At 39.4% G+C, this 24,377-nt stretch overlaps 1 protein-coding gene across 2 annotated transcripts in view; it reads right to left on the bottom strand.

The window, feature by feature from the left end:
• KIF4A (kinesin family member 4A) overlaps positions 1–24,377 on the bottom strand; it is a 134,888-nt gene that overhangs the window by 83,061 nt on the left and 27,450 nt on the right. For both annotated transcript variants that reach the window (XM_040467790.1, XM_040467789.1), the window contains 2 exons: positions 6,190–6,306; positions 5,404–5,579 (listed from right to left, as the gene is read on the bottom strand). In XM_040467790.1, coding sequence (XP_040323724.1) covers positions 5,404–5,579; positions 6,190–6,306 — 293 coding nt within the window. The remainder of the gene's footprint in view (positions 1–5,403; positions 5,580–6,189; positions 6,307–24,377) is intronic.

Genomic DNA, 24,377 nt, shown 5'->3' with positions numbered 1-24,377 from the left:
TTTATTCTCAAGTTTATAATCTAGTTGACAAAGACAAGCCTATGGCCTGAAATAGTAAGAGACAAAGAAGATAGAAGATGTGAATTCATAAAATACAGTTAAGTACTTTAGGGCTCTGAGAAGAAGCAAATTAATAAAATTCCAGAACAGTCAAAAGGAGGCTTCTTGGGGCTGGTTCTTAAACCAGAGTGCATGCACATTCATCCTCTCTCATTCCCTCCTACGATGAAAGAGGAGCTGTGCCACCTCTGACAACCAGTCTCCTTGCTTGTGCTTTGGATCCCAAACTCTTCTTGCCTCCTGATGAATCACACTGTTATCCCCTCTCTCTTCTGTATCTTCCACGTCTCCCTTTCTACAGGATCCTTTCTATCAAGATTAAAACATGTTCAAGTCTCTCCAATCTTAAAACAAAACAAAAGCACCCTTCTCAATCCCACTTCCTATCTTTTGTCCTATTTCTCTCCTTCACAAAGTTTGAGAGCATCGTCTATACCTGTTGCCTCCATTTCCTTTTGTTCACCTCTCTCACCTGCTCAACCTATTCAAATGTGATTTCTGCCTACAGCATTCCACTCACAAAACTCTTGCTAAGGTCACCAATGATCTGCAGGTCACTATATCCTATGGGCATTTTTCAGTCTTCATTTTACTTGACTGTTTGGTAGCAGTTGGCTTACCAGATACCATACTTTCCTGCTTTTCCTTCTATTCTTCTAACTGATCTTCTAAGGCTCTTTCTTGGCTAATCTTCACACCAAGTGTCCTTTAGATGATAAATCCTCAAAACTCAGTATCAGTCTTCTTGGTTTATACTCTCTCCTTAAAGTCTCATCTCTGACTATGGTTTCAATTGCCATCTATGAACAGGGGACTCCCAAATTTATCTCAAACACAAGTCTTTTTTAATTTAGAGCTTTATATTCAACTATGTACTTAATTAATATTTCCACTTAGTTGTCTGCTATCCCCAAACCTGGTCCTTTTCTAGTGCACTCAATGTCAGTGAACATGCAGCTTCACATGCCAGAAATTTGGCTGTCGAACCCTCATGCCCTTATCTAAGCCACTGGTCATTTCTTTCCATCACTGTCATCATAACCCTAAGTCTAAGCCACTATTTAGCTCTCTCTTGGACCACTGTAGTAACTTCTTTTTTAAAAAATTTTTAGAGTTTATTTGTTTATTTTGAGAGAGAGACCACGTGTGCAGGGGAGGGGCAGAGAGAGGAGAGGGAGAGAGAATCTCAAGCAGGCTTTGCGCTGCCAGCACAGAGCCAGACACAGGGCTCGAACTCATGAAACTGTGAGATCATGATCTGAGACGAAACCAAGAGCTGGACGCTTAAAAAACTGAGCCACCCAGGCAACCCACACTGTAGTAACTTCTTAAAGTGGTCTCCATGAATCCACTCTTGCTCCACTATAATCCATTTCCACACAGCAGCCAGCTCATCTTTTAAAAACATAAATTATGAATAGTACCACACGACTTAAGATCATTTTTAACACAGTCTGTGAGGTCTTGATGAGGTCTCTGCTTCTTCTTTAGTCTCATACTGGAATACTCTTTCCTGGCTCCCTCCACTTTAGCCACACTGGCAGTCTGTCAGTTCTTCAAGGGCACTATATGCCTTCCTAAATCAGGACCCTTTCAGACTTGGTATATGCCTGGCACTGTTCTAAGTGCTTTCCATGTATTAATTCATCTAACCCTCACAAAAACCCTATGAAGCAGGTATAATTATTCCCATTTTATAGATAGGAAAACTGAGGCACAGAGAACTTGCCCAACGTACATAGCCAGTGAGTTATAAAGCTAGAATTTGAATGTGGGCAGTGTGACTCCAGTGTCAATGCTCTTAACCACTACACTTTGTTACATATGGTTTTTCTTCTCCCTGGATGCCTCTTCCTTGTTTCTTTCCTTCTTTTCCTACTCAATTCCTGAGATCTCAGCTCACACATTGCTACCTCAGGGAAGCCTTCTCAGCTTAGATGTATAACAGAAGACCCTGTTCCATACGGTCATACTACCCTACATAGCACACTATCTCATTTTATAATGATATGTTGGTATGAATACGTGTTTGGTGTTTGTCTCTCCCACCAGGCAATAAGTTTCATGAAGGCAGAGACTGTGTCTCCTTTGCTCAACAATGTATCCCAACACAATACCTGGCACATAATAGTGTACAATACATATTTATTGTTGGAATGAATGAACAAATGAATGACTAGGAAGAAGAGCATTTTTGGCAATAGAAATACACATGAAAGAAAATGGAGGGACAGAACTGAGTATGGTATTTTATAATTGAGATGATACTGTTAACAGGTAAATTACTTGTATTTTGTACAGTGACCCCTGGGAGGAAAGGAGATAGGGGAAGAGAAGGGAAGGGAAGATTCAGACTAACTGAATAGTAGCTATTATCACCAAGGAGGAAGGCCAGAGATGGAGTGAACACTACACAGTTGGGAAATACTAGATTCCCAGTATAAAGAGTACCCTGGAAGGTAAGAAAACTTGACCCCTGCAAGCCTGGGTTGATCCAACTACTCACCTTCTCATCTCCTCTACCAGAGCTACTGAGCTGTTACACAACCAGTTATACTGATACCACCACAAATGCATGCTCCTAGTCAGCTACCTCTTCCATTTCCATGATTTCAAGCCTCTGTGATCTCTTCAGTCCCTCTACCCTATTATCTGGTTGCTTGCTCTTAGAAGATGACCTTGCTTCCAACTACACTGAGAAGTTAAAGGTCATCAGGCTGAAAATCCCTCAATTTTCCTTCTTTTCCCTCTAAATTATTATCACTGTATTCTTCCTATTCTGACTTTGTTTCTTCTAGTCTTGGTGGTAGGTATCCCCTCCATGGTCAAAAGCAAATCCCTCTTTATTTGTGCTCAGGATCTCAACTACTTAGAGATGGCCTTTTAGCAACTAGTCCCTATTCTCAGTTTCAGTCTCTCCCAACTGGTTCTTTCACTTGCTCAAGTCTCTTCCATTTTTTAAAAAATGTTTATTTTATTTATTTTGAGAAAGAGAGAGAGAGAGAGAGAGAGAGAGAGAGAGAGAATATATCCCAAGCAGGCTCCAAGTTCAGCACAAAGCCTAATGCAGGGCTCGATCCCACAAACCATGAGATCATGACCTGAGCGGAGAACAAGAGTCAGATGCTCAACTGACTGAGCCACCCAGGTGCGTCCTGAGCCTCTTTCATGTTTAAAAAAATTTTTTTTAATGTTTATTTTTGAGAGAGAGAGAATGAATGAATAGCGGAGGGGAAGAGAGAGAGGGAGACACAGAATCCAAAGCAGGCTCCAGGCTCTGAGCTGTCAGCACAGAGCCTGACACGGGGCTTGAACCCACGAACTGCAAGACCATGACCTGAGCCAAAGTCAGATGCTTAACCGCCTGAGCCACCCAGGTGCCCTGCTTCTTCCATATTTTTAAAAACAAACAGACCTATATCCTTTGACCCTTGACTACCTAGCTATTGCCTTCTTTCATTTTGCCTTCTTGAAAGAAGAGCCTACCAACTTCCTCCACTTCCTTATCTAGCATTCACTGTCGATCCCACAACAATCTGAACCTCTTCTTACTGAAGTCACCAATAATCTCTTTGTTGATTAAAAAAACCAATGGACACTTTTCAGTATTTATTTTGCTCTACACTTCTTTATAAATTTGTACTTTAAAAAAAATAACTTTGTACTTTTGATGGTCCTTGAAACTTTCTTCCCTTGTCTTCCATGATACGACTGTTTTTCTTCCTACTTGTTGGCTCCGTCTTAGTCTCTCTTTTTTGCTTAGTCTCTCTTTTTTGTCTTCCCTCTTTTCCCCATTCCTTAAAAACTGCTGTTCCCCCAGTGTTCTGTCTTTGGCTTTCTTCTCTTTGTGGCCATTTACTCATTCAGCAAATATTTAGTGAGTACCTTGAATGTGCCATTTGGTCTCATCCATTCTATAATAATTTCAGATTCCATCTAAATGCTAATGGCTCTTAAATCTGTATCTTCAGTTCAGACCTCTCTACATTAAACCCAAAGGCCAGCTACGTTTGAAAAACTCTACTTACATGTCCCCCAAGTTCTTCGAATTCAAAATGCCCCAAACTGAATTCCATCATTTCCACTGTGTGTCTGGGTTCTTTCATACAACATTATTTTTATGAGATTCACCCATGTTTTTCACTGTGATTACAAATAGTTAATTTTATTAATTTTTAAAAAATTTTTCTCACTTTACCTTGTGTTTTCTCCTGTATTCCCTGACTCAATGATTGGTACTACCATTTTAATCAGTTGTCCAAGCAAGAAACTTGAGAACAACCTTGATTCTCCCTACTTACTGACCCTTCCACATCAAATTTGTTACCAAGCAAGCTCTAGACATCCTACCTCCTTGGGTTATTTTCTTTCTAATTTGTACCCTTCTCTTTATTTCTATGGCTACTATCTTTAGTTTAGGCCATAGTTCTCACCTGGGTTATTATAATAGCCTACAGTAGATCTGTGGGGGATATGTTCCAAGACCCCTGGTGGATGCCTGAACCTGCAGATAGTACTGAACTCTATATATACTATGCTTTTTCCTATACATACATACCTATGATAAAGTTTCATTTATAAATCATGCAAGTAAGAGACTGACAGTAACTAAAATTAAAATAGACCAATTATAATCATATACTATAATAAAAGTTACGTGACTGTGCTCCCCCCCCTCAAAATATCTTATTGTACTGTCCTTACCCTTTTCCTTGTGATGATATGAGATGATAAAATGTCTACGTGATGAGTGTCTAAGTGAGGTGAATGACATAGGCACTGTGATGTAGTGTTAAGCTACTATTAACCTTCTGACAATACGTGAGAAGGAGAATCACCTGCTTCCAGTCCATGAGTGACCATGAGTAAACTGAAACTGTGGGAAGTGAAATCATGGATAAGGGGGGTACTACTGTAATTTGTTTTCCTACTTCAAGTTATACCTACTTCTAATCTATTTCTGTATACTTGCTAGAGTGATATCCCTGAAGCACACATATCACCATGTAGCCCACTTACTTTCAATAGCTTCCCATAGCTTTCTGGTTGAATTTCAAATTCTCTAAGCAGTCATGTAAGAACTTTCGGGATCTGACTCTTGCCTACCTCTCTTGCCTTGTCTCCCACTGCTCACTTTTTTATCAGTGAAATCTCCAATGCCACCCCCAGATCTTAAAGATGACAATAAACATGTTAACAGGAATTACTTTAGAATTTTCCCAAACCAACAGAATGCTTAGCTAACATCTCTAAACTTCTGGTAGAGGAGAAGCTGAGAAACAGAAGCTCTATCATTCCACTCATACACTTAAATGTTTCCCATCAAATTTTAAGCCCTTTTACCTGTTGCTTCAGATGATTAAGTTCAGCCGTCTGGGGATCGATATTAACAACAGGTTTATTCTTGATTTTTCTTGCTCTGTCAGCATAGCGAAGGGTATTTAATGTTTCTTCTAGATTGGAGTCAGCAGGACTCACACAGGCTATCATAAGTGTATGGCTATTACCTCCTAGAGAATCTGAAAAATAACAATAGGAGGAAATAAAATCAAACAAGCAGGATGCAAGGAAAGCTGTCCATTGAGGTGGGTGCCTTCAAACTCAGAGCTCTAAGAAAAAAATTTTTAATAATCTGCAAATTTCCTGTTAGTAAAAATACTAAGATTTTTTGTTGCATAAATGATATAGTTTAGAATCCTATTCCATGTGTCCCCATTCGTAAGACTGTGATTTTGGCAGTTAGTTGGGTTAAAACAACTCAGGCCTAGCACAAGTAAGTTAGGAGCCACTAGTGGAATTAAACATTCTTAGGATGCCCTCTCTAGGTAGGTTTTAATTATTCAGGGAATTCTGCTTATCAAGTACTAATAAACAGTAATCAAGTTCATTTTCGGTTACAAAGTATAAAGTTCATTTGGCATTCTGTAGATTTCTTGGCTTTCAAACCCATCTATGAAGACACCTTTCCATTATCTTACAAGCCTGCCTACTAATTGGTCTCTTTCCGATTTATCACTTAGATAGCTCTGTATAGGATAGTCCAAAAATCTGTTCACCGATCCCGTCTTTACCTTCTCAACACTATTACTCTGAGTTACTCTCTTATTTTTAGAGGCACTCTGGGCTTACCTTGAAGCAGTCGAGTCAACTTGGAATCTCTGTATGGCACAAAGCCACCCTTTTTGTCATCTCCAAGAGCACTGATCACATTTCCCAAGCACAGGAGGCCTCGGTTAATATTAATGCCTAGTAGCAGGAAACACAATTTAAATTGCTTGGTAAAGCATTGAACATACACCTACATAAAATAAAAACCCCACAGAAATATTAAATCATCACTCTTAAGGAGACTTCTTGATCTTCTTCACTTTTCTGAAAACAAAGGTCTAAATGTTGGATATGCACAACTGAATTTGTTGAGACTTCTTGCCCTTTCCCTTGGAAACAAAGTAGAAAGACAGATAACTATCACCATGACAACAACAATTTGTATATTTACTTTTTATATCCATTACCACTTTTAATTCTCAAATTAGTGCTGAGAAATTAGATGAACAGCTATTTTTTATCATGTCACTAAATTATATTTACTATCATTCTCACTTTACAGATAAGGAAACTAGATCAGAGTTTCTATGACTTGTCTAAGGTCAAACAGCTGGTGAGTGGTAGGCCTGACATTCCATCTTAGGATTTCGGTTAAGTCCTATGCTTTTTCTTTCACACCACAGAGGAATACATTTTCTCTTGTTGCTTTAAAAAGGGTAAAGATTCTTTTCCACTTCTTGAATTCCAAAGTTTGCTTTTTAAACCCTGTAATAATTTCTGAGGTCCTTCTAAAGCCTCTGACCTTCCCATGATTATGTTTACTGTGAAAAGGCTACATAGTATAGTGGTTAAGTGCACAGGCTTTGGTGTCAGATAGACTTAGGTTCTAATCCTGGCTCTATCACTGACTACCTATATGATTTTGGGTTCTGCTCTAAAATGAGGCACATCTATCTACCTCATTGGGTTGTGATGGAGAATTAAATGATATACAAAGTGGGGTGCCTGGGTGGCTCAGTCAGGTGAGTGTCCGACTTCGACTCAGGTCATGATCTCATGGTTCGGGGGTTCGAGGCCTGCCTTGGGCTCTCTGCTGTCAGCACAGAGCCTACTTCAGATGCTGTCCCCATCTCTCTGCCTTTATCCCACTCACGCTTTCTCTCTCTCAAAAATAAAAAAAGATAATTATACAAAGTTAAATGATAAATAAATGGTATCATTTTTGTTTAATGCTACTCTACCTTTTTATTTACTCAGCCATACTGTGGACTCCCATACAACCAGAAATAACTATATATCTACAAGATCCTGAGCTCCAAAACTCCTCTCTGACTGCATTCTACTAGCTTTTCATTTCTTTCATGGGTCCTGCTCTTCACCCTTATTATAGCCACCAATTTACTGACACTTTCTAATACTCCCAGTAGATCATCCTCCCCTGGGCCTTAAACTATGTATTCTAGACACTATGATCGATCATTTCAGTTAGGCTTTCTCAAGCACTCACTAGACCCATGACCTTCTGCCTTCTCATGATGTCAATTCCCAGTCACACATTAAACTAACTGTGGTGTGTGTGTGTGTGTGTGTGTGTGTGTGTGTGTGTGTGTGTGTGTAAGTTACTGTAGGCTGCAATGCTGGAGAAAGTCGCATAACTAAATGGACTAGATCCATTCATTATAAAACACTGGTCTCTGACTTTTGCTGAACACTTCATCAAGCGGCAATCTTTTCTTCCTCATTCCTACTTCACCACAGCAGCTATTCTAAACACTCATCATTTTCAAGACTGTAAATCTACCTTCACTCTATTAGTGGATGATTTCAACAAATACAAAGTTATCCACAAGGGAAGGTTTTCCCTCTCCTCACCTCACAGTCTTTTCTTTGCTGTTACTGATTCCTTCATCCTTCTCCTTGTTTCAGAGGAGAAAATAACCACCTTTATTTCCCCTTTAGTGTGCTGGTGTCTCTAGTCCCCCCCATTTTCTCTGGAACCTTGAAACCTTTGATCTTCTCTCTCTCTCTTAGATCTTTAATTTATTTTCCCTTTACTAATTCCTTCTTTTCAGTCTCTATACATGCTCAAATCTCCCAAATCTAAAACAAAACCAATCCCTTCAAGCAACCATTCCTGTCTTTTCCTTTTATTGCCAGCTTAAAGGCATACCATTTTTCAGGGCCATTTATCCTACCCAGGATGTGAAGGAGAGTCTGCTGAGATTTATCAAAGCTGCTCACCAATACCTGTACTAATCCTTGTATTAGTTCATTCCTTTCTTTTCTTTCCCCTTTGAGCCAAACAGAACACAGTTCCATCTCATTGGCTCATATCCCATCTGGGATGTTAAGGAATAGACTGCTGAGGTTTTTCAAACCTGCTGAGCAAAACTTCCATCTATAGTGTCGTACAAGAACAACAATAAAAAAATCTAGATGAACCCTGAGAAGAATCTATGGCAACTTTGATCTAAGCAAGAATCATTCACTTGGGTATAAAGAGGCTGTTTTTTTTTTCTTTTTCAAACGAGAATTGGGGCTTTGGAATAGAAAGAAGCAAGGGAAATGAATGTCTCTCTAGAAAGAACCCATCACAAAACAGGATCTGATTTTCTGTTAAGAGATTTAAAATGATGAGTTCATGACATGGATGGAGTGTACATCATAAAGACTGGGAAGAACATGTTTGCAGAGGTTTAAATTTCTGATCAATGATGGCTATGGAGAAAAAATGTCCAGATAAAATTATAAAACCAGAAGTTATTCTAAGATTGAGAATAGATCAAGCAAGGAGAGGATCAAGAATACTACTTGACATTTTTGGGTGTTTATTTACTATGGCAATAAACAAATTTTGCTTTTTAGGGGACATCTGGCAATACCTGGAGACATTTTGGTTGTCACAATTTGTGGGGTGGCAGGCAGTGCTACTGGTATCTGGTGGGTAGAGGGCAAGGATGCCACTATCCTACCAAGAGACTGGACAGCCCCCCCCCCCCAAATGATCTGATCCGAAATGTTAATAGTGCCACAGCTGAGAAACTCTGCTCTACAGATGAAGAAAATATCTGCAAGCCTAAGGCAGATAACCAAGTAAAATGGGGTGAAAAATGGAAGTAATATAGTACTGATATGGTCTGCCTAGTCAGAGAGAAAGGGAATGATCTGTTACTGCAATGGATCACAAAACTTATAGGAGTAAGTACTGAGAGGGGACAGAGTAGAAGGGAATTTGATTAGGAGACAGAATCTTCACTCAGACTGCCTCTGCCACTTACCAATATGTGTGAGCTTGGATAAGCCACTGAAACTCTCCTTTATTCATAAAATAGGTGTAATACATACCTTACCTCAGGGGACTATGATAAAAATCAAATTTGATCTACAAAGTGCTACCTACATGTTTTTATTAATAGGGTAGACAAACTTGGATTATTTGGATCTCTACTAAATTACATGAGGCTGAAAGTAGACAGCACCTGACAAATTCCTAATCTATTCTGATAACAGTTTCTTCACTCAGAAGATACTGTGAGTGAATAAGGAAATGGCTGCTTTGGCCTTCAAGCTGATACACATGGAAGAACTGATTATAGAAGTAAAATGATGGGAATCTGTTTGCTGGGGACTGAGGGGCACCGTCATACACCAGTATGGTAGATGTTAAGAAAACAGATCCACAAAATTCAGGAAAAAAGACAGCTAACTTTCTGGGAACAGGACGTCTAAAAGAGAAAAAGGATAGAAGGCTTTCACAACATAGAACTGTAATTACCTAGTCACAAATTATTCCAATAAAAAATTCGATGTGGCTTCACAGAGATCAACGTAACAAATAAATTCATATACAAAAAGAACACAGAGCATTATAGGAAGTTTGACCACCAGCATTTCTCTCCTCTCCCTCCTTAAAACACCACTAAAAGGAATTTTAAAAGTACTCACCCACAAGATCACAGAACATAGGAGAGAAATATCAGTATAGAGGAGGTTTCAACATATTTTTAGAGTACACGTAGACAAGCAATAACGGACTTAGCAAGATGGAAGAAGCCTCAATCTAAAGAGCCTTCGGAGGGACAATAATGACGACAGTGACAATAACAGCTAAGTTTATATAGTGTATACCTATTCTAGGTACTTTATACATATTAACTCATTTAATCCTCACAATAGTCCTATGAAGTATGATCATAGTTGTATTGACAGATATGAGAGTTGAGGCACAAAGAGGTTAGGGAAGTTGCCTAAGGTCATGCAGCTAATAAGTGGCAGAGTCAGGACTCAAATAAAGGCAGTCTGGCTCCAAAGTCCATGGCCTTAATCTCTATGCTCTATGAAAATGAGCTGATTTATTCAGAGGCACCAGATACATTGGAAAGGGGACAGACTTGAGGCTGATAAGAGGGGATAGGTAGAAAAAGCATATAAAGAACTCTGGAACTCTCAAGTCTCTGCCCCAGAATCATGCAACTAATGTGTTCCCCATTCTCCATCATTCCCAGGCTACTTAATAGGATGGCTTTTCTAATACCCACCCATTAAATGTTGATATTCTCTTGAAACTGCGTTAACCTCTTTGCTTACTATATATATTCTCCTTGGGTTTATACAGCCTAGAGTTACAATAAATACCAATAAGAATGACTCCCTAATCTGCATCTCCAAACCAGACCTCTTTCCTGTTGTCCAGAGCTGTATTTTAGCTGCTTACTGAATAACCTCCAGTGGGCTGTGCCCATGAGGCATTGCATAAAAATACTGGACAAAACAGAATTCATCTTTCAGTGTAAATCTATTTCACTTCTACCACTGTTCCTTCCCATTTTTTCGCCATCTAACCAGTCATTCAACAAACAGCAAACCTGAGACATCGTGGACTCGTCTCTTTTCTCACCCCACACATCTGAGTCCTTTTCATCGAACACTTAGTGAACAGGCACAATGTTCCAGGCACTGTGCTAGGTATTAGAGATACAAAGATGAATAAGTCACAATCTCCACTCTCAAGGAGTTCATAATCTACAGGGAGAGATGGATGCACAAACAAAAATAATTGCAAATATAACATTAAAGTATACATATAGTCGAAATGGATTCTCATAAGAGGGAGTGGTAAACTTTACCTGGGAAGGTAGCAGACGGCTTCAGAAAAGAATGAAAAATTTGAGCTGAACTGTGAAGGATGACTAGAACAGTGCCAGTGGAGGAGGGAAGAGTAGGAAAGAACAGTGCAAGGGCATTCCAGGCAGAGGAAGTAGCATATGCCAAGGCACATATTTGTGAAGAACTACGGGTAATTCAGTATGAATACAATGCAAGTTATAAGATGGAGAGTGACAAATAATCAGGTTAGAGGGCAGCTCAGGAGAGATCATAAATGCACGACAGATAGGTCGGTCTCAGGTATTTGTATTTCTCACGTAGGGCAGTGGTTTTCAAACTGTGTCCCTCAGAACCTTAGGGATACTTTAGGGAACCACAGAGATTCTTCAGAGTTTCTGCAACGGTCATTTGGGTTTTGTTTTTTTAAATTTTTTACTGTGGTAAGATAGGGGCGCCTGGGTAGCTCAGTCAGTTAAGCGTCCGACTTCAGCTCAGGTCATGATCTCACAGTTCGTGGGTTCAAGCCCCACATTGGGCTCTGTGCTGACAGCTCAGAGCCTGGAGCTTACTATGGCAAGATATATGTAACATAAAATTTACCATTTTAACCATTTTTAAGTGTACAGTTCAGTAGCACTAAGTACATTCACACTGTTGTGTAATCATCACCACTACTTAGTCATTTTAACTATTTTAAAAACTGCCTTTACACAGCTCACTCCAGTGTGCTGTATTTCAAATCCTAACATGCTGAAGTCTACCAGCACATTTTTTTGTGCAGCAAGGTTAATTAATTTTTCTACAGTCTTTGAAAATACCTCTAATATGTGTGCATGTCTTAATGTTTCACAAATGTGTATTTTAAGGCTGTGGCTTTGCATAGACTTTTCCCTGGTCACATACTCGCTCATGGAAAATCGTGCAAGTTATTATACCACTATAGTACAAGTTTGTACCGAAACACCAGGCAGAGGCAATTCTTCAAATTCATGCACTTATCACTGCATCATCGTCAGTTGTATAGTACCAAATGGATGTTCACAATCTACATGCCCACTAATAGATGAATGGATACACAGAATTTGGTGTACACACACACACATATACATACAAAGGAATATTATTCAGCCACAAAAAAGACGGAAATCCTGCCTTTTGCAACATGGATGAACCTTGAGAACATTATCCTAAGTGAAATAAGTCTGATGGAGAAAGGCAAATACTGTATGTTCTCAATTATACGTGGAATCTAAACAAGCTGAACTCACAGAAAGAGAGTGGAATGGTGGCTGCCAGAGGCTGAGGAGTGAGAGAAATGGGGAGGTGTTGGTCAAAGAATACAAACTTCCAGCTATTAGATGAATAAGTTCTGGGGATCTCATGTAAAGCATGGTGACTATAATTAACATTACTGTATTGTATACTTGATAGTTGTTAAGAGAGTAAATCCTAAATGCTATCACCAGACACACACACACACACACACGGTAGTTATGTAAGGGGATAGAGGTGTTAACTAACCTTATTATGGTAATCATTTCACAATATATACATGTATCCAATAATCACACTGTATACCTTAAACTTACATATATGTCAATAATATCTCAATAAAAGCTAGAAAAAATGATTAAATGAGAAAGTGCATATAAAACACTTAGCCAATGGCACTAAAAAAAGATAGTTTCAGTGCTTCTTGTAAACTTTGCAAGTATCCTGTTAAAAGCATTTAAAGTTATTACATAACATAAACTAGAAAAGATATTGCTAGTGATACAACTTTGGATTTAAATGTCCTATCATGTGAAACTCCCAGATCAGGTAAATAATTGAGGAGAATCCTGAGGTTGTAATTTGGACTGTTACAAAGTGTTTAGGGGCATTGGGGTGGCTCAGTTGGTTGAGTGTCCCACTCCTGATTTTGGCTCAGGTCATGATCCCAGGGTTGTGGGACCGAGCTCCATGTAGAGCTCTGCACTGAGTGTGGAGCCACCTTAAGATGATCTCTCTCCCTCTCCCTCTGCCCCTCTCCTCTGCTCATGCGTACTCTCTCTCTTTTCAAATTAAAAAAAAAGTGTTTATAATTCACAGCTACATATGATGAATCAGGATATTCTTGGTAATGTGTCACCAGAATAAATTATAGGAAAAATTAGATGCAAAACCTTAAATAAGGTTCTGTCATCTAGAATCCCCATCATGTCATATACTAAGAATGAAGAATGTTCACTAGAGCTTACTTTGTAATGGTGAAAGTCTAGAACCAATCTAAACGTTCATCAGTAAGGGAATGGTATAATAAATACAATGGTCTATCTATACAATATATAGACATAAAAAAGAATGTGGTAGAGCTCCACATGGAACAACCTCCAACATATATCCTTCAGTGAAAAAAAATAAAGGGTAGACTAGAACAGAGTACATTATACGCCTCTATTTGTATAGAAAGAGAAAATATCTAGAAATGTGGACTAGGGATTTGGGGAAAGAGAAAAAAATGCTTATTATAGTGCATTTAAAAAAGTTTTTCTTTCAAAATAATTATTTAGATTCACAGGAAGTTGCAAAGAAACATACAGGAAGGTCTGATACATCATTCACCTAGCCTCCCCAATGGTAACATATTGCACAGCTATAGCACAGTATCAAAACCTGAAAATTAACATTGGCACAATCCCCAGAGCTTATTCAGATTTCAGCAGTTTTTACATGTACTCTGTGTGTGTGTGTGTGTGTGTGTGTGTGTGTGTGTGTGTGTGTGTAGTTCTATGCAATTTTATCACGTGTATAACTTCAAGTAACCAACACCAAAATCAAGATACAGAACTGTCCCATCACCACACAGCTTTCTCGTGCTACCCTTTATATGCACACCTACTCCTTTACTCCCCAATCCCTAGCCTTTGTCAACCATTAATCTGTTCTCCTATTTAATTTTGCTATTTCAAGAATGTTTAAATGGCATCACACAGTATGTAACTTTTTGAGACTGGCCTTTTTTTTCCCCACTCAGCATAACAATAATCCATCCAAGGTGTTGTCTGCATCGATAGTCATTCCTTTTTTTTTAAATACTTTTTTAAAATTTTTATTAATTTTTGAGAGAGAGAGACAGAGACAGAGCACAATCAGGGGAGGGGCAGAGAGAGAGGGGGAGACCCAGAATCTAAAGCAGGTTCTAGGCTCTGAGGTGTCAGCACAGAGCCCAACGCGGGGCTGGAACTCATGAACCACAAGATCGTGACCTGAGCTGAAGTCGGATGCTTAACTGACTGAGCCACCCAGGTACCCCAGTAATCATTCCTTTTTACTACTGAGTAGTATTACACAGCATGGATGAACTACATTTTTGTTTAACCATTTGCCTGCTGATGGACATTTTGAATCATTTCCAGTTTTTGGTTATTACAAATAGAGCAGCTATGAACATTCACGTACGAATTTTTGTGTGAACATACACTTTCTTTGGGATAAATGTCCAATAGTGCAATTGCTATATTGTTTGATAAGAACATATTATTTCCCTGAGCGTACCTTTCTACATTCCCACCAGCAATGTATGAGAGATTCAATTCTTCCACATTCTTGGCAGCATTTGGTATTGTCACTATTTTTTCTTTTAGCTATTATGAGAGGTGTGCAGTAATACCTCATTGTGGTTTTCATTTGTATTTCCTTAATGACTAAGGATGCTGAACACCTTTTCATGCAGTTATTGCCATCTGTATGTCCTCTTTGGCGAAGCATCTGTTTGTGTTTTTGCTTACTTTGTACTTGGATTGTTTTTTTTACTTTTGAGTTTCCAGAGTTCTTCTGAAGTCTGATATATTCTAGATACAAGTCCTTATATATTCTACATATAAGTCCTTCATTATACTTCATTTTTTATTACAGAAAACTCTATGATATGCCCGTTAACATAAAGAAAGAAATTGTGATCATAATAACTATAATGTTCTTCTTGTTTGAAGATTGACTTATACAGTGTTATACATTTGAACTTATAAAATAAATTTACATGAATTTAAAATCTGTTCTTTAATTTATTTCAACTGTTATAATATGTTGTAAGATTTCACTTAAAGAAGAGTTCCTCTGCTTTAAAAGGAAGGCAGATAAAAACATCTGCTGTAGATGATGGAAACAAATGAAAAGTTTTAAAGAGGGGGTATATGTGATCGAATTTGGATTTGGTAAATATTACTTTGGTCGTCAGTTGGGAGGTCAATTTGGGAGTAAAAAACTGGTGTTTTAAGAAACCATTTAGAGGGTGCCTGGGTGGCTCAGTCGGCTGAGCATCTGACTTTGGCTCAGGTCACGACCTCGCAATCTGTGGGTTTGAGCCCTGTGTCAGGCTCCGTGCTGACATCTCAGAGCCTGGAGCCTGCTTCAGATTCTGTGTCTCCCTCTCTCTCTGCTCCTCCCCACCTCATGCTCTGTCTCTTGCTCTCTCTCTCAAAAGTAAATAAACATTAAAAACAGGAAACCTTTTAGGAAGTTATTTTAATAGTTCAGGTGAGAGATCTCTAATGACTGGAACACCAGAAAAGGAGCCTGGGTGGCTCAGTTGGTTAAGCGTCCGACTTCAGCTCAGGTCATGATCTTGCGGTTCATGAGTTTGAGCCCTGCGTCAGGCTCTGTGCTGACAGCTGAGAGTCTGGAGCCTGAATCAGATTCTGTGTCTCCCTCTCTCTCTGCCCCTCCCCTACTCATGCTCTCTCTGTCTCAAAAATGAATAAACATTAAAAAAAATTTTTTAAAGAAAGGTATCTGAGACATAAAAATGACATGACCAAGTAACCTTTTAAATGTGGGAAATGAGAAAGAAAGAGAATGAATACAACATGTGCTCATATTCCGGGGATAAGGCAGATATGCATTCATCCGGCCAACTAACAGTTACTGAACGCCAAATGTGTGCCAGGCACAGTGCTTGGCACAGTTAGTGGGAAAATAAGAACTGGTCTTTACCTCCAAGGAACTCAAAGTCTAGTGGGGAAAACTGACAAATAATTACAATGAAAAGGGAGAATGCAGTGAGATGTGGCAGGGCGACAACTGACTGAGAAGGGAAGTAATCTGTATCACGATAAGGTGTTAGGTTATAGGCTTTTAGGTAAATGGATTTGTCAAAACTCAGTATACACTTAAAATTTATGTTTTTTCAATATATGAAATTTATTGTCAAATTGGTTTCCATACAACACCCAGTGCTTATCCCAAAAGGTGCCCTCCTCAATACCCATCACCCACCCTCCCCTCCCTCCCACCCCCCATCAACCCTCAGTTTGTTCTCAGTTTTTAAGAGTCTCTTATGCTTTGGCTCTCTCCCACTCTAACCTCTTTTTTTTTCCTTCCCCTCCCCCATGGGTTCCTGTTAAGTTTCTCAGGATCCACATAAGAGTGAAAACATATGGTATCTGTCTTTCTCTGTATGGCTTATTTCACTTAGCATCACACCCTCCAGTTCCATCCACGTTGCTACAAAGGGCCATATTTCGTTCTTTCTCATTGCCATGTAGTACTCCATTGTGTATATAAACCACAATTTCTTTATCCATTCATCAGTTGATGGACATTTAGGCTCTTTCCATAATTTGGCTATTGTTGAGAGTGCTGCTATAAACATTGGGGTACAAGTGCCCCTATACATCAGTACTCCTATATCCTTTGGGTAAATTCTTAGCAGTGCTATTGCTGGGTCATAGGGTAGGTCTATTTTTAATTTTCTGAGGAACCTCCACACTGTTTTCCAGAGTGGCTGCACCAGTTTGCATTCCCACCAACAGTGCAAGAGGGTTCCCGTTTCTCCACATCCTCTCCAGCATCTATAGTCTCCTGATTTGTTCATTTTGCCCACTCTGACTGGCGTGAGGTGATATCTGAGTGTGGTTTTGAAAAAAGACAGCCTCTTTAACAAATGGTGCTGGGAGAACTGGACAGCAACATGCAGAAGGTTGAAACTAGACCACTTTCTCACACCATTCACAAAAATAAACTCAAAATGGATAAGGACCTGAATATGAGACAGGAAACCATCAAAACCTTAGAGGAGAAAGCAGGAAAAGACCTCTCTGACCTCAGCCGTAGCAATCTCTTACTCGACACATCCCCAAAGGCAAGGGAATTAAAAGCAAAAGTGAATTACTGGGACCTTATGAAGATAAAAAGCTTCTGCACAGCAAAGGAAACAACCAACAAAACTAAAAGGCAACCAACGGAATGGGAAAAGATATTTGCAAATGACATATCGGACAAAGGGCTAGTATCCAAAATCTATAAAGAGCTCACCAAACTCCACACCCGAAAAACAAATAATCCAGTGAAGAAATGGGCAGAAAACATGAATAGACACTTCTCTAAAGAAGACATCCGGATGGCCAACAGGCACATGAAAAGATGCTCAACGTCGCTCCTTATGCTTTCCATTCTTTCAAATTTTACATTAAAAAATATAAGCAAATATTAAACTACAGTTAATAACACGTAAGCTTAAGTATTTAGGAGGAAGTGTACTAATGTGTGTGATTTACTTTAAAATGCATTTGAAAAAGAATACTACTTGGCAATGAGAAAGAATGAAATCTGGCCATTTGCAGCAATGTGGATGAAACTGGAGAGTGTCATGCTAAGTGAATTAAGTCAGTCAGAGAAAGATAGATACCATATGTTTTCACTCATGTGGCTCTTGAGAAACTTAACAGAAGAACATGGAGGAGGGGAAGGGGGGAAAAGTTACAGAGAGGGAGGGAGGCAAACCATAAAAGACTTAAATACTGAGAGCAAACTGAGGGTTGATGAGGGGCGGGGGAGAGGGCAAAGTGGGTGATGGGCATTGAGGAGGGCACTTGTTGGGATGAGCACTGGGTGTTGTATGGAAGCCAATTTGACAATAAATTATATTTAAAAAATAAAAATAAATTTAAAAAAATGAAAAAGAATATGGCTTAATGAGTGGCTAGATATGTCATAAAGCAAATAGACTAAAATGTTAATGGCGGAATCCAGATGCTAGGTTTAGGGCTGTTCTTGTAAAATCTTTTAACTTTGCTGTATCTTTGAAAAATCTCATAATAAAGTGTTAGGAAAAAACACTATGGAGCACCAGTTGATGCTATGCTTCATATTAGAGATTTCACATTTGGGTGACATCTAAATTGTGAATTGAAATATTAATAAGAATTGCCAGTCAGATCAAAAGGGAGCAAGAAACTCAGGCACTCAGTCAGGACCAACTACGTGTCAGGCACTATGCCAGGCCCTAAGGATTCAAAGATGAATAAGACACCTTTGCCTGGCTTGCTGTCTACTGGGGGAGTCAGTCATTTTAGGAGACGACCGTATGACAGAGTTGGGTTAGTGTTACTGTAGGAAAGAGGTGACCACGAGATGGCGGGGGGACTGAAGGTGGTCAAAGAAAGTTTCTTCAAGGGGATGAAATCAGAGTTGAGCATTGAAGGGCAAACAAAATTAGCCACGTGAAGACAGAAGGAAGGCATTTCCGGCAGAGGGAGCGTGATGTACAAAGAAGCACAGACAAGAGAGAACTTGGCACACTTAGAACGGCTAAGCAGATTGCAAGGAAGGGGTGAGGACAGGGGAAGCAAGCCAGGTAGGCAGGGCTAGAGCACAAAGGTCATGCCAAGCAGTGTAATACAAAGTAAGGAGCCATGAGGAGAGCTCTAAGCAGGGATATCCAGTTTAGGAAAACATCCTGGCTGCTGATTGGTAGAAGGCTTGCAAGGGTGCCTGAAAAAGATAGGGAAACCAGTTGGAAAGCTTGCTATAAGCTAAGAAATGATGAAGGCTTGAGCTAAGGTAGTGGTTGTAGGGTTAGAGAAAAGAAAGTGATTTGAGAGATGAGAAAGTAAGACTGGAAGAACTTGGTGAATGATGGGATTGGGAGAAGGAGCCAGAGTGAAGGAAGAGCATGGCTTGATGTCCTGGTTTCTGGCATGGGTGACTAAGGGCATATTGGTATTATATACTGAAGGTGATGGAAGGGCAGCTTTCACACAAGCAGGGAGGGATGAGGAGTTCAGTTTTAGATATGTGGAATGGGAGGTGTCTGTGGGACATCCGTGAGCTGCCCCACAGGCAACTACATTTAGAGGTTGAAATGTAGATGTAAGATATGGGCTGGAGGTAGAGGTCTGGGATGGGCAGCGTGTAGGTAGGAGTTATAAGCACCTAAGTGGGTGAGACCACCTACAGTTGTGTGAAGGTGGCAAGGTGATGGGCTTGAACAGTGGGAAGAAAAAGAAAAAAAATCCAGGACAGAACCTGAGCTGGTTCAGGTATGGGTGGGTGGAAGAGGAGCCCGAGAGAGTCCTCAGAAAAGAGGAAGCCAAGGAGAGGGCAGTGTCACACATCCAAGCAAGGAAGGAGACTGTCTAGACAAAGGGGAATTGAGGAGGGCACCTGTTGGGATGAGCACTGGGTTTTGTATGGAAACCAATTTGACAATAAATTTCATATTTAAAAAAAAGGTGGGGGCAGGGTGTCAGGCACTGTGGAGTCACCAAGTAGGAGGAGGACTGAAAACAGCCTAATGGATCCAGTTTTTCAGGTCACTGGGTGACCTCAGCAGGGACAGTTTCAATGGTATGAGGATGAGGGGGCTGGCAAGCAGAGTGAAAGGTAAAGGGAAGAGAACCGTAGTAGGAGGATGAAGGATTTTGTTTTGTTTTAAAATGGGTAAAACACATCAGTATGCTTCTATGTTGGGGGGAAGCCAGTAGAAAGGGAGAGGTTAAAAACATAGGAGGAAATGGGTGCTTGATGGAGCCAGATTTGCGAGGCAGTGAAGAGGGGAAAAAAAAATCTAGCAGAGAACATACAAGTACAACAGCACAGAGATCTGAAACGAAATTACTGTTTGGAAATGATGAGTAGACTGCTGTGGTTGGAACCTTGTCGTTTGTAGGCAGGTGGTGGGAGATAAAGCTGGAAAGACATAGGGGCCAGAAACTGACAATGTTGTCCCCTGGTACTAGAGAATCTCAAGGAGACAAAAAATACATTAGACGATGGAATGGTTACAAGGGCAACATCGAAAAATCTAAGACTTAAATTGGACCTTGAAAACATGGCTATGTTGTAGATAGTTTGATGGGGGAGGAGAGCACGACAGCATTCTGGGAGAGAGGAGGAGATGGCTGTGATGAAAGTGCACAGAAGCCAGAATTAGCCGGGTATGTTGTGAAGGCTGTGTAGCTGGGGTGGCGAGTGTGGGCAGGGGAAGCTGTGAAAGACAGTTGAGCAGGTAGGCTGGGACCAGGGTACATGGGGTCTGGAAGGCCTGGCTATGATGTTTAGAGTTCATCCTGGAAGCAGTGATGTGCCACTTAGTTTCTAATCAGGGAAAGTACCATGTACAAAGTAGTATTTTTTTTTTTTTACAAAGTGGTATTTTAAGGAGGTTAATGTAGGTATGGTATTTAGCATGGAATGCCTCTTTGGAGCCTCCTAGGAGGCTCATCTCCAGGTGTGTAGGGTGAAGGCAGGGATTTTGCAGAGGCAGAAGGAAGTGGGTGCATCTCTACAATATTACTAAGGAAGAGCTAACAGCAGGCAGTGGGTACTCATTCCTAATCGAGGAGATCATGCTGGGTGCAATAATTAGCATGACAGAATGGGAAAAAGCAAAAGCAAAAGCAAAAGAGAATGAAAAAGAATAGTTCGAGTTAGAAAAAGGACCAGGAGAATGAAGATTTACAAACCAAGAGAAGTTTCAAGAAGGGTGTGTTCAAATGTCAAAGCCACTAAGAGGTCAGGTAAGATGAACACTGGAAAGAACCAATTTGTTTTGGTAATTAAGATATCACTGATGATCTTTTACATAGTGGTTTTAGCAAGGTGGGTAAAGATAGATGACCAGGAGAGGGAATCAGGTTCCTAGATAGACAAAATCAATATTAAAAATAAGTTTTATTTCCATACCAAAAATAAGGTTAGAATATAAAAATTTTAAATATTCTACCTACGCTAGTTACATGAGTTTGTTCAATTTGTGAAAATTCAGCAAGCTATTTGCTTACATGTAATTTCCTGGTTTTATATTATATTTCAATAAAAAAGATTTTATAATATCACTTCTAAACCCACAACTACATGGTCAATCTTCAACAAACAAGAAAGAATATCCAACGGGAAAAGAACAGTCTCTTCAACAAATGGTGTTGGGAAAACTAGACAGCTACACACAAAAGAATGAAACTGGACCACTTTCTTACTCCATACCCAAAAATAAATTCAGAATGGGTTAAATGTGAGGGGCACCTGGATGGCTCAGTTGGTGAAGCATCCAACTCTTTTTTTTTAATTTTAATGTTTATTTTCGAGAGAGAGACAGAGAAAGAGAGAGAGAGAGAGAGAGCAGGAGAAGGGCAGAGAGAAAGAGGGAGACACAGAATCCGAAGCAGGCTCCAGGCTCTGAGCTATGAGCTATCAGAACAGAGCCAGACGTGGGGCTCAAACTCACAAACTGTGAGATCATGACCTGAGCCGAAGTTGGACACTCAACCTACTGAGCCACCCAGGTGCCCCTAGCGTCCAACTCTTAATTTCAGCTCAGGTCATGATCTCATGGTTGGTGAGTAATATTAAGCCCTGCATCGAGCTGTGCACTGACAGCATGGAGCCTGCTTGGGATTCTCTCCTCTATTTCTCTCTCTCTCTCTCTCTCTCTCTCCCCCCTCCCCCCTTCTCATTCTTCTCTCTCTCTCAAAATAAATAAATAAACTTTAAAAAAAGACTTAAATGTGAGACTTGAAACCATAAAAATCCTAGAAGAGAGAACAGGCAGTAACCTCTTTGATATTGGCCATAGCAACTTCTTTCTAGATATGTCTCTGGAGGCAAGGGAAACAAAAGTAAAAATAGACTATTGGGACTTCATCAAAATAAAACGCTTTTACACAGTGAAGGAAACAATCAATACAACTAAAAGGCAACCTATGGAATGGGGGAAGATATTTGCAAATGTCATATCCGATAAAGGGCTACTATCCATATATATATATATATATATATATACACACACACATATATAATATAAATATATATATTTTTTATATAAATATAAATATATAGAATATAAATATATATTTTTTTATATAAATATAAATATATATAATATAAATATATATATATTTAAAGCTTATTTATTTATTTAGAGAGAAAGAAATCGCAATTGGGGGAGGGGACAGAGAGAGAGAGAGAGAATCCCAAGCAGGGTCCATGTTGTCAGCGTGGAGCCCACCACGGGGCCCGATCCTACAACCTTGGGATCATGACCTGAGCCAAAATCAAGAGTTGGAGGCTCAACTGACTGAGCCATCCAGGCACCTTAATATCCAAAATATAGTAAGAACTTATAAAACTCAACATCCATAAAACAATCCAATTAAAAAATGGGCAGAAGACATAAACAGACATTTCTTCAAAGAAGACATATCGATGGGCAACAGACATATGAAATTATGTTCAACATCACTTACCATCAGGGAAATGCAAACCAAAACTACAATGAGATATCACCACACACTTGTCAGAATGGCTAAAACCAACAACATAAGAATACAGGTGTTGGCGAGGATGTGGAGAAAAAGGATCCCTCCTGCACTGTTGGTGGGAATGCAAACTGGTGCAGCCACTCTGGAAAACAGTATGGAGGTCCCTCAAAAAGTTAAAATAGAACTACCCTAAGATCCAGCAATTGTACTACTGGGTACTTACCCAAAGAATACAAAAACACTAATTCCACCCCTATGTTTATAGGAGCATTATCTAAAATAACCAAATTATGGAAGCAGCCCAAGTTTCCACTGATTGATGAACGAATAAAGAAGTGGTGTATATATATAATGGAATATTATTCAGCGGTAAAAAAGAATGAAATCTTGTCATTTGCAATGACATGGTTGGAGCTAGAGTATTATGCTAAGCAAATAACAGAGAAAGACAAATACCATATGATTTCACTCATATGTGGAATTTAAGAAACAAATGAGCAAAGGGAAAAAAAGATAGAGACACACCAGGCAACAGATAACTATAGAGAACAAAATTAACAGTTACCAGAAGGGAGGGGGGTCGGGGGTCGGGTTAAATAGGTGATGGGGATTAAGGAGTGCACTCTTCATAAGCAGTGGGTGATGTATGGAATTGTTAAATTGCTATATTGTACAACTTGAACTAATGTTAACTAAATTGAATTAAAATAAAAAACTTAAAAAAATATCTTCTAATACTGTCAAAATATAAATTACCTATAAATAGAACAACAGATACATGGGGCGCCTAGGTGGCTTCAGTTGGTTAGGCGACCACCTTCAACTCAGGTCATGATCTTGTGGTCTGTGAGTTTGAACCACACGTCAGGCTCTGTGCTGACAGTTCGGAGCCTGGAGCCCGCTTAGGATTCTGTGTCTCCTTCTCTGTCCTTCCCCCAATCATGCTCTGTCTCTCTTTCAAAAATAAACATTAAAAAAATTAAATGTTAAAAAAATAACAACAGATGTATAAGACATCTACAGGGAAAACTATTGCCCAATATTAAAGAAGTCCTAAGTAAATGGGGAGATATACTATGGACACAGATTTGGAAGATTTAATTAGACTTAATGAAATAGACTGCCCAGAAACAGACCAAGACATATTTGGGCCTTAGTATATGACAGAAGTCACACTGCTCAGCAGTGGGGAAAGGACAGACTTTTTAATAAATGGTGCTAGGAAAAATGGGTATTTATGTGGAAAAACAAAATTGGATCCTCACACCATACCATGTACAGGAAACAGTTCTAGGTATATTAAAGACTTAAATGCGAAAGGCAAAACTGTGAAGCTTTTATTAAAGAATGTAAAAGAATATTTTCAAGACTGTGCACTACTGAAGGATTTCTTAAACAAGACACAAAATAAAAGGATCATAAGAGAGTGAAAAGACAAGCTAGAGAAGAGGGAGAAGACATTTGCAAAACATGTGAGAGTGGGGAGGTTTGCAATAAATATAACTAAACAGTGGCTAGAATCTACAGCATATAAAAAACTACTTTTTAAAATCAGTAATAAGACAGACACAATAGAAAAACGAGAAAGACTACAACAGGTATTTTATAGAAAAGAAAATATATGTGGCCAAAAAATATAGAAAA

Source organism: Herpailurus yagouaroundi, unplaced genomic scaffold (genome assembly GCF_014898765.1).
Source record: "Herpailurus yagouaroundi ecotype Mexico unplaced genomic scaffold, PumYag 67569, whole genome shotgun sequence".
Taxonomy (NCBI): Eukaryota; Metazoa; Chordata; class Mammalia; order Carnivora; family Felidae; genus Herpailurus; species Herpailurus yagouaroundi.
This window is presented reverse-complemented; position numbering and strand designations above follow the sequence as displayed.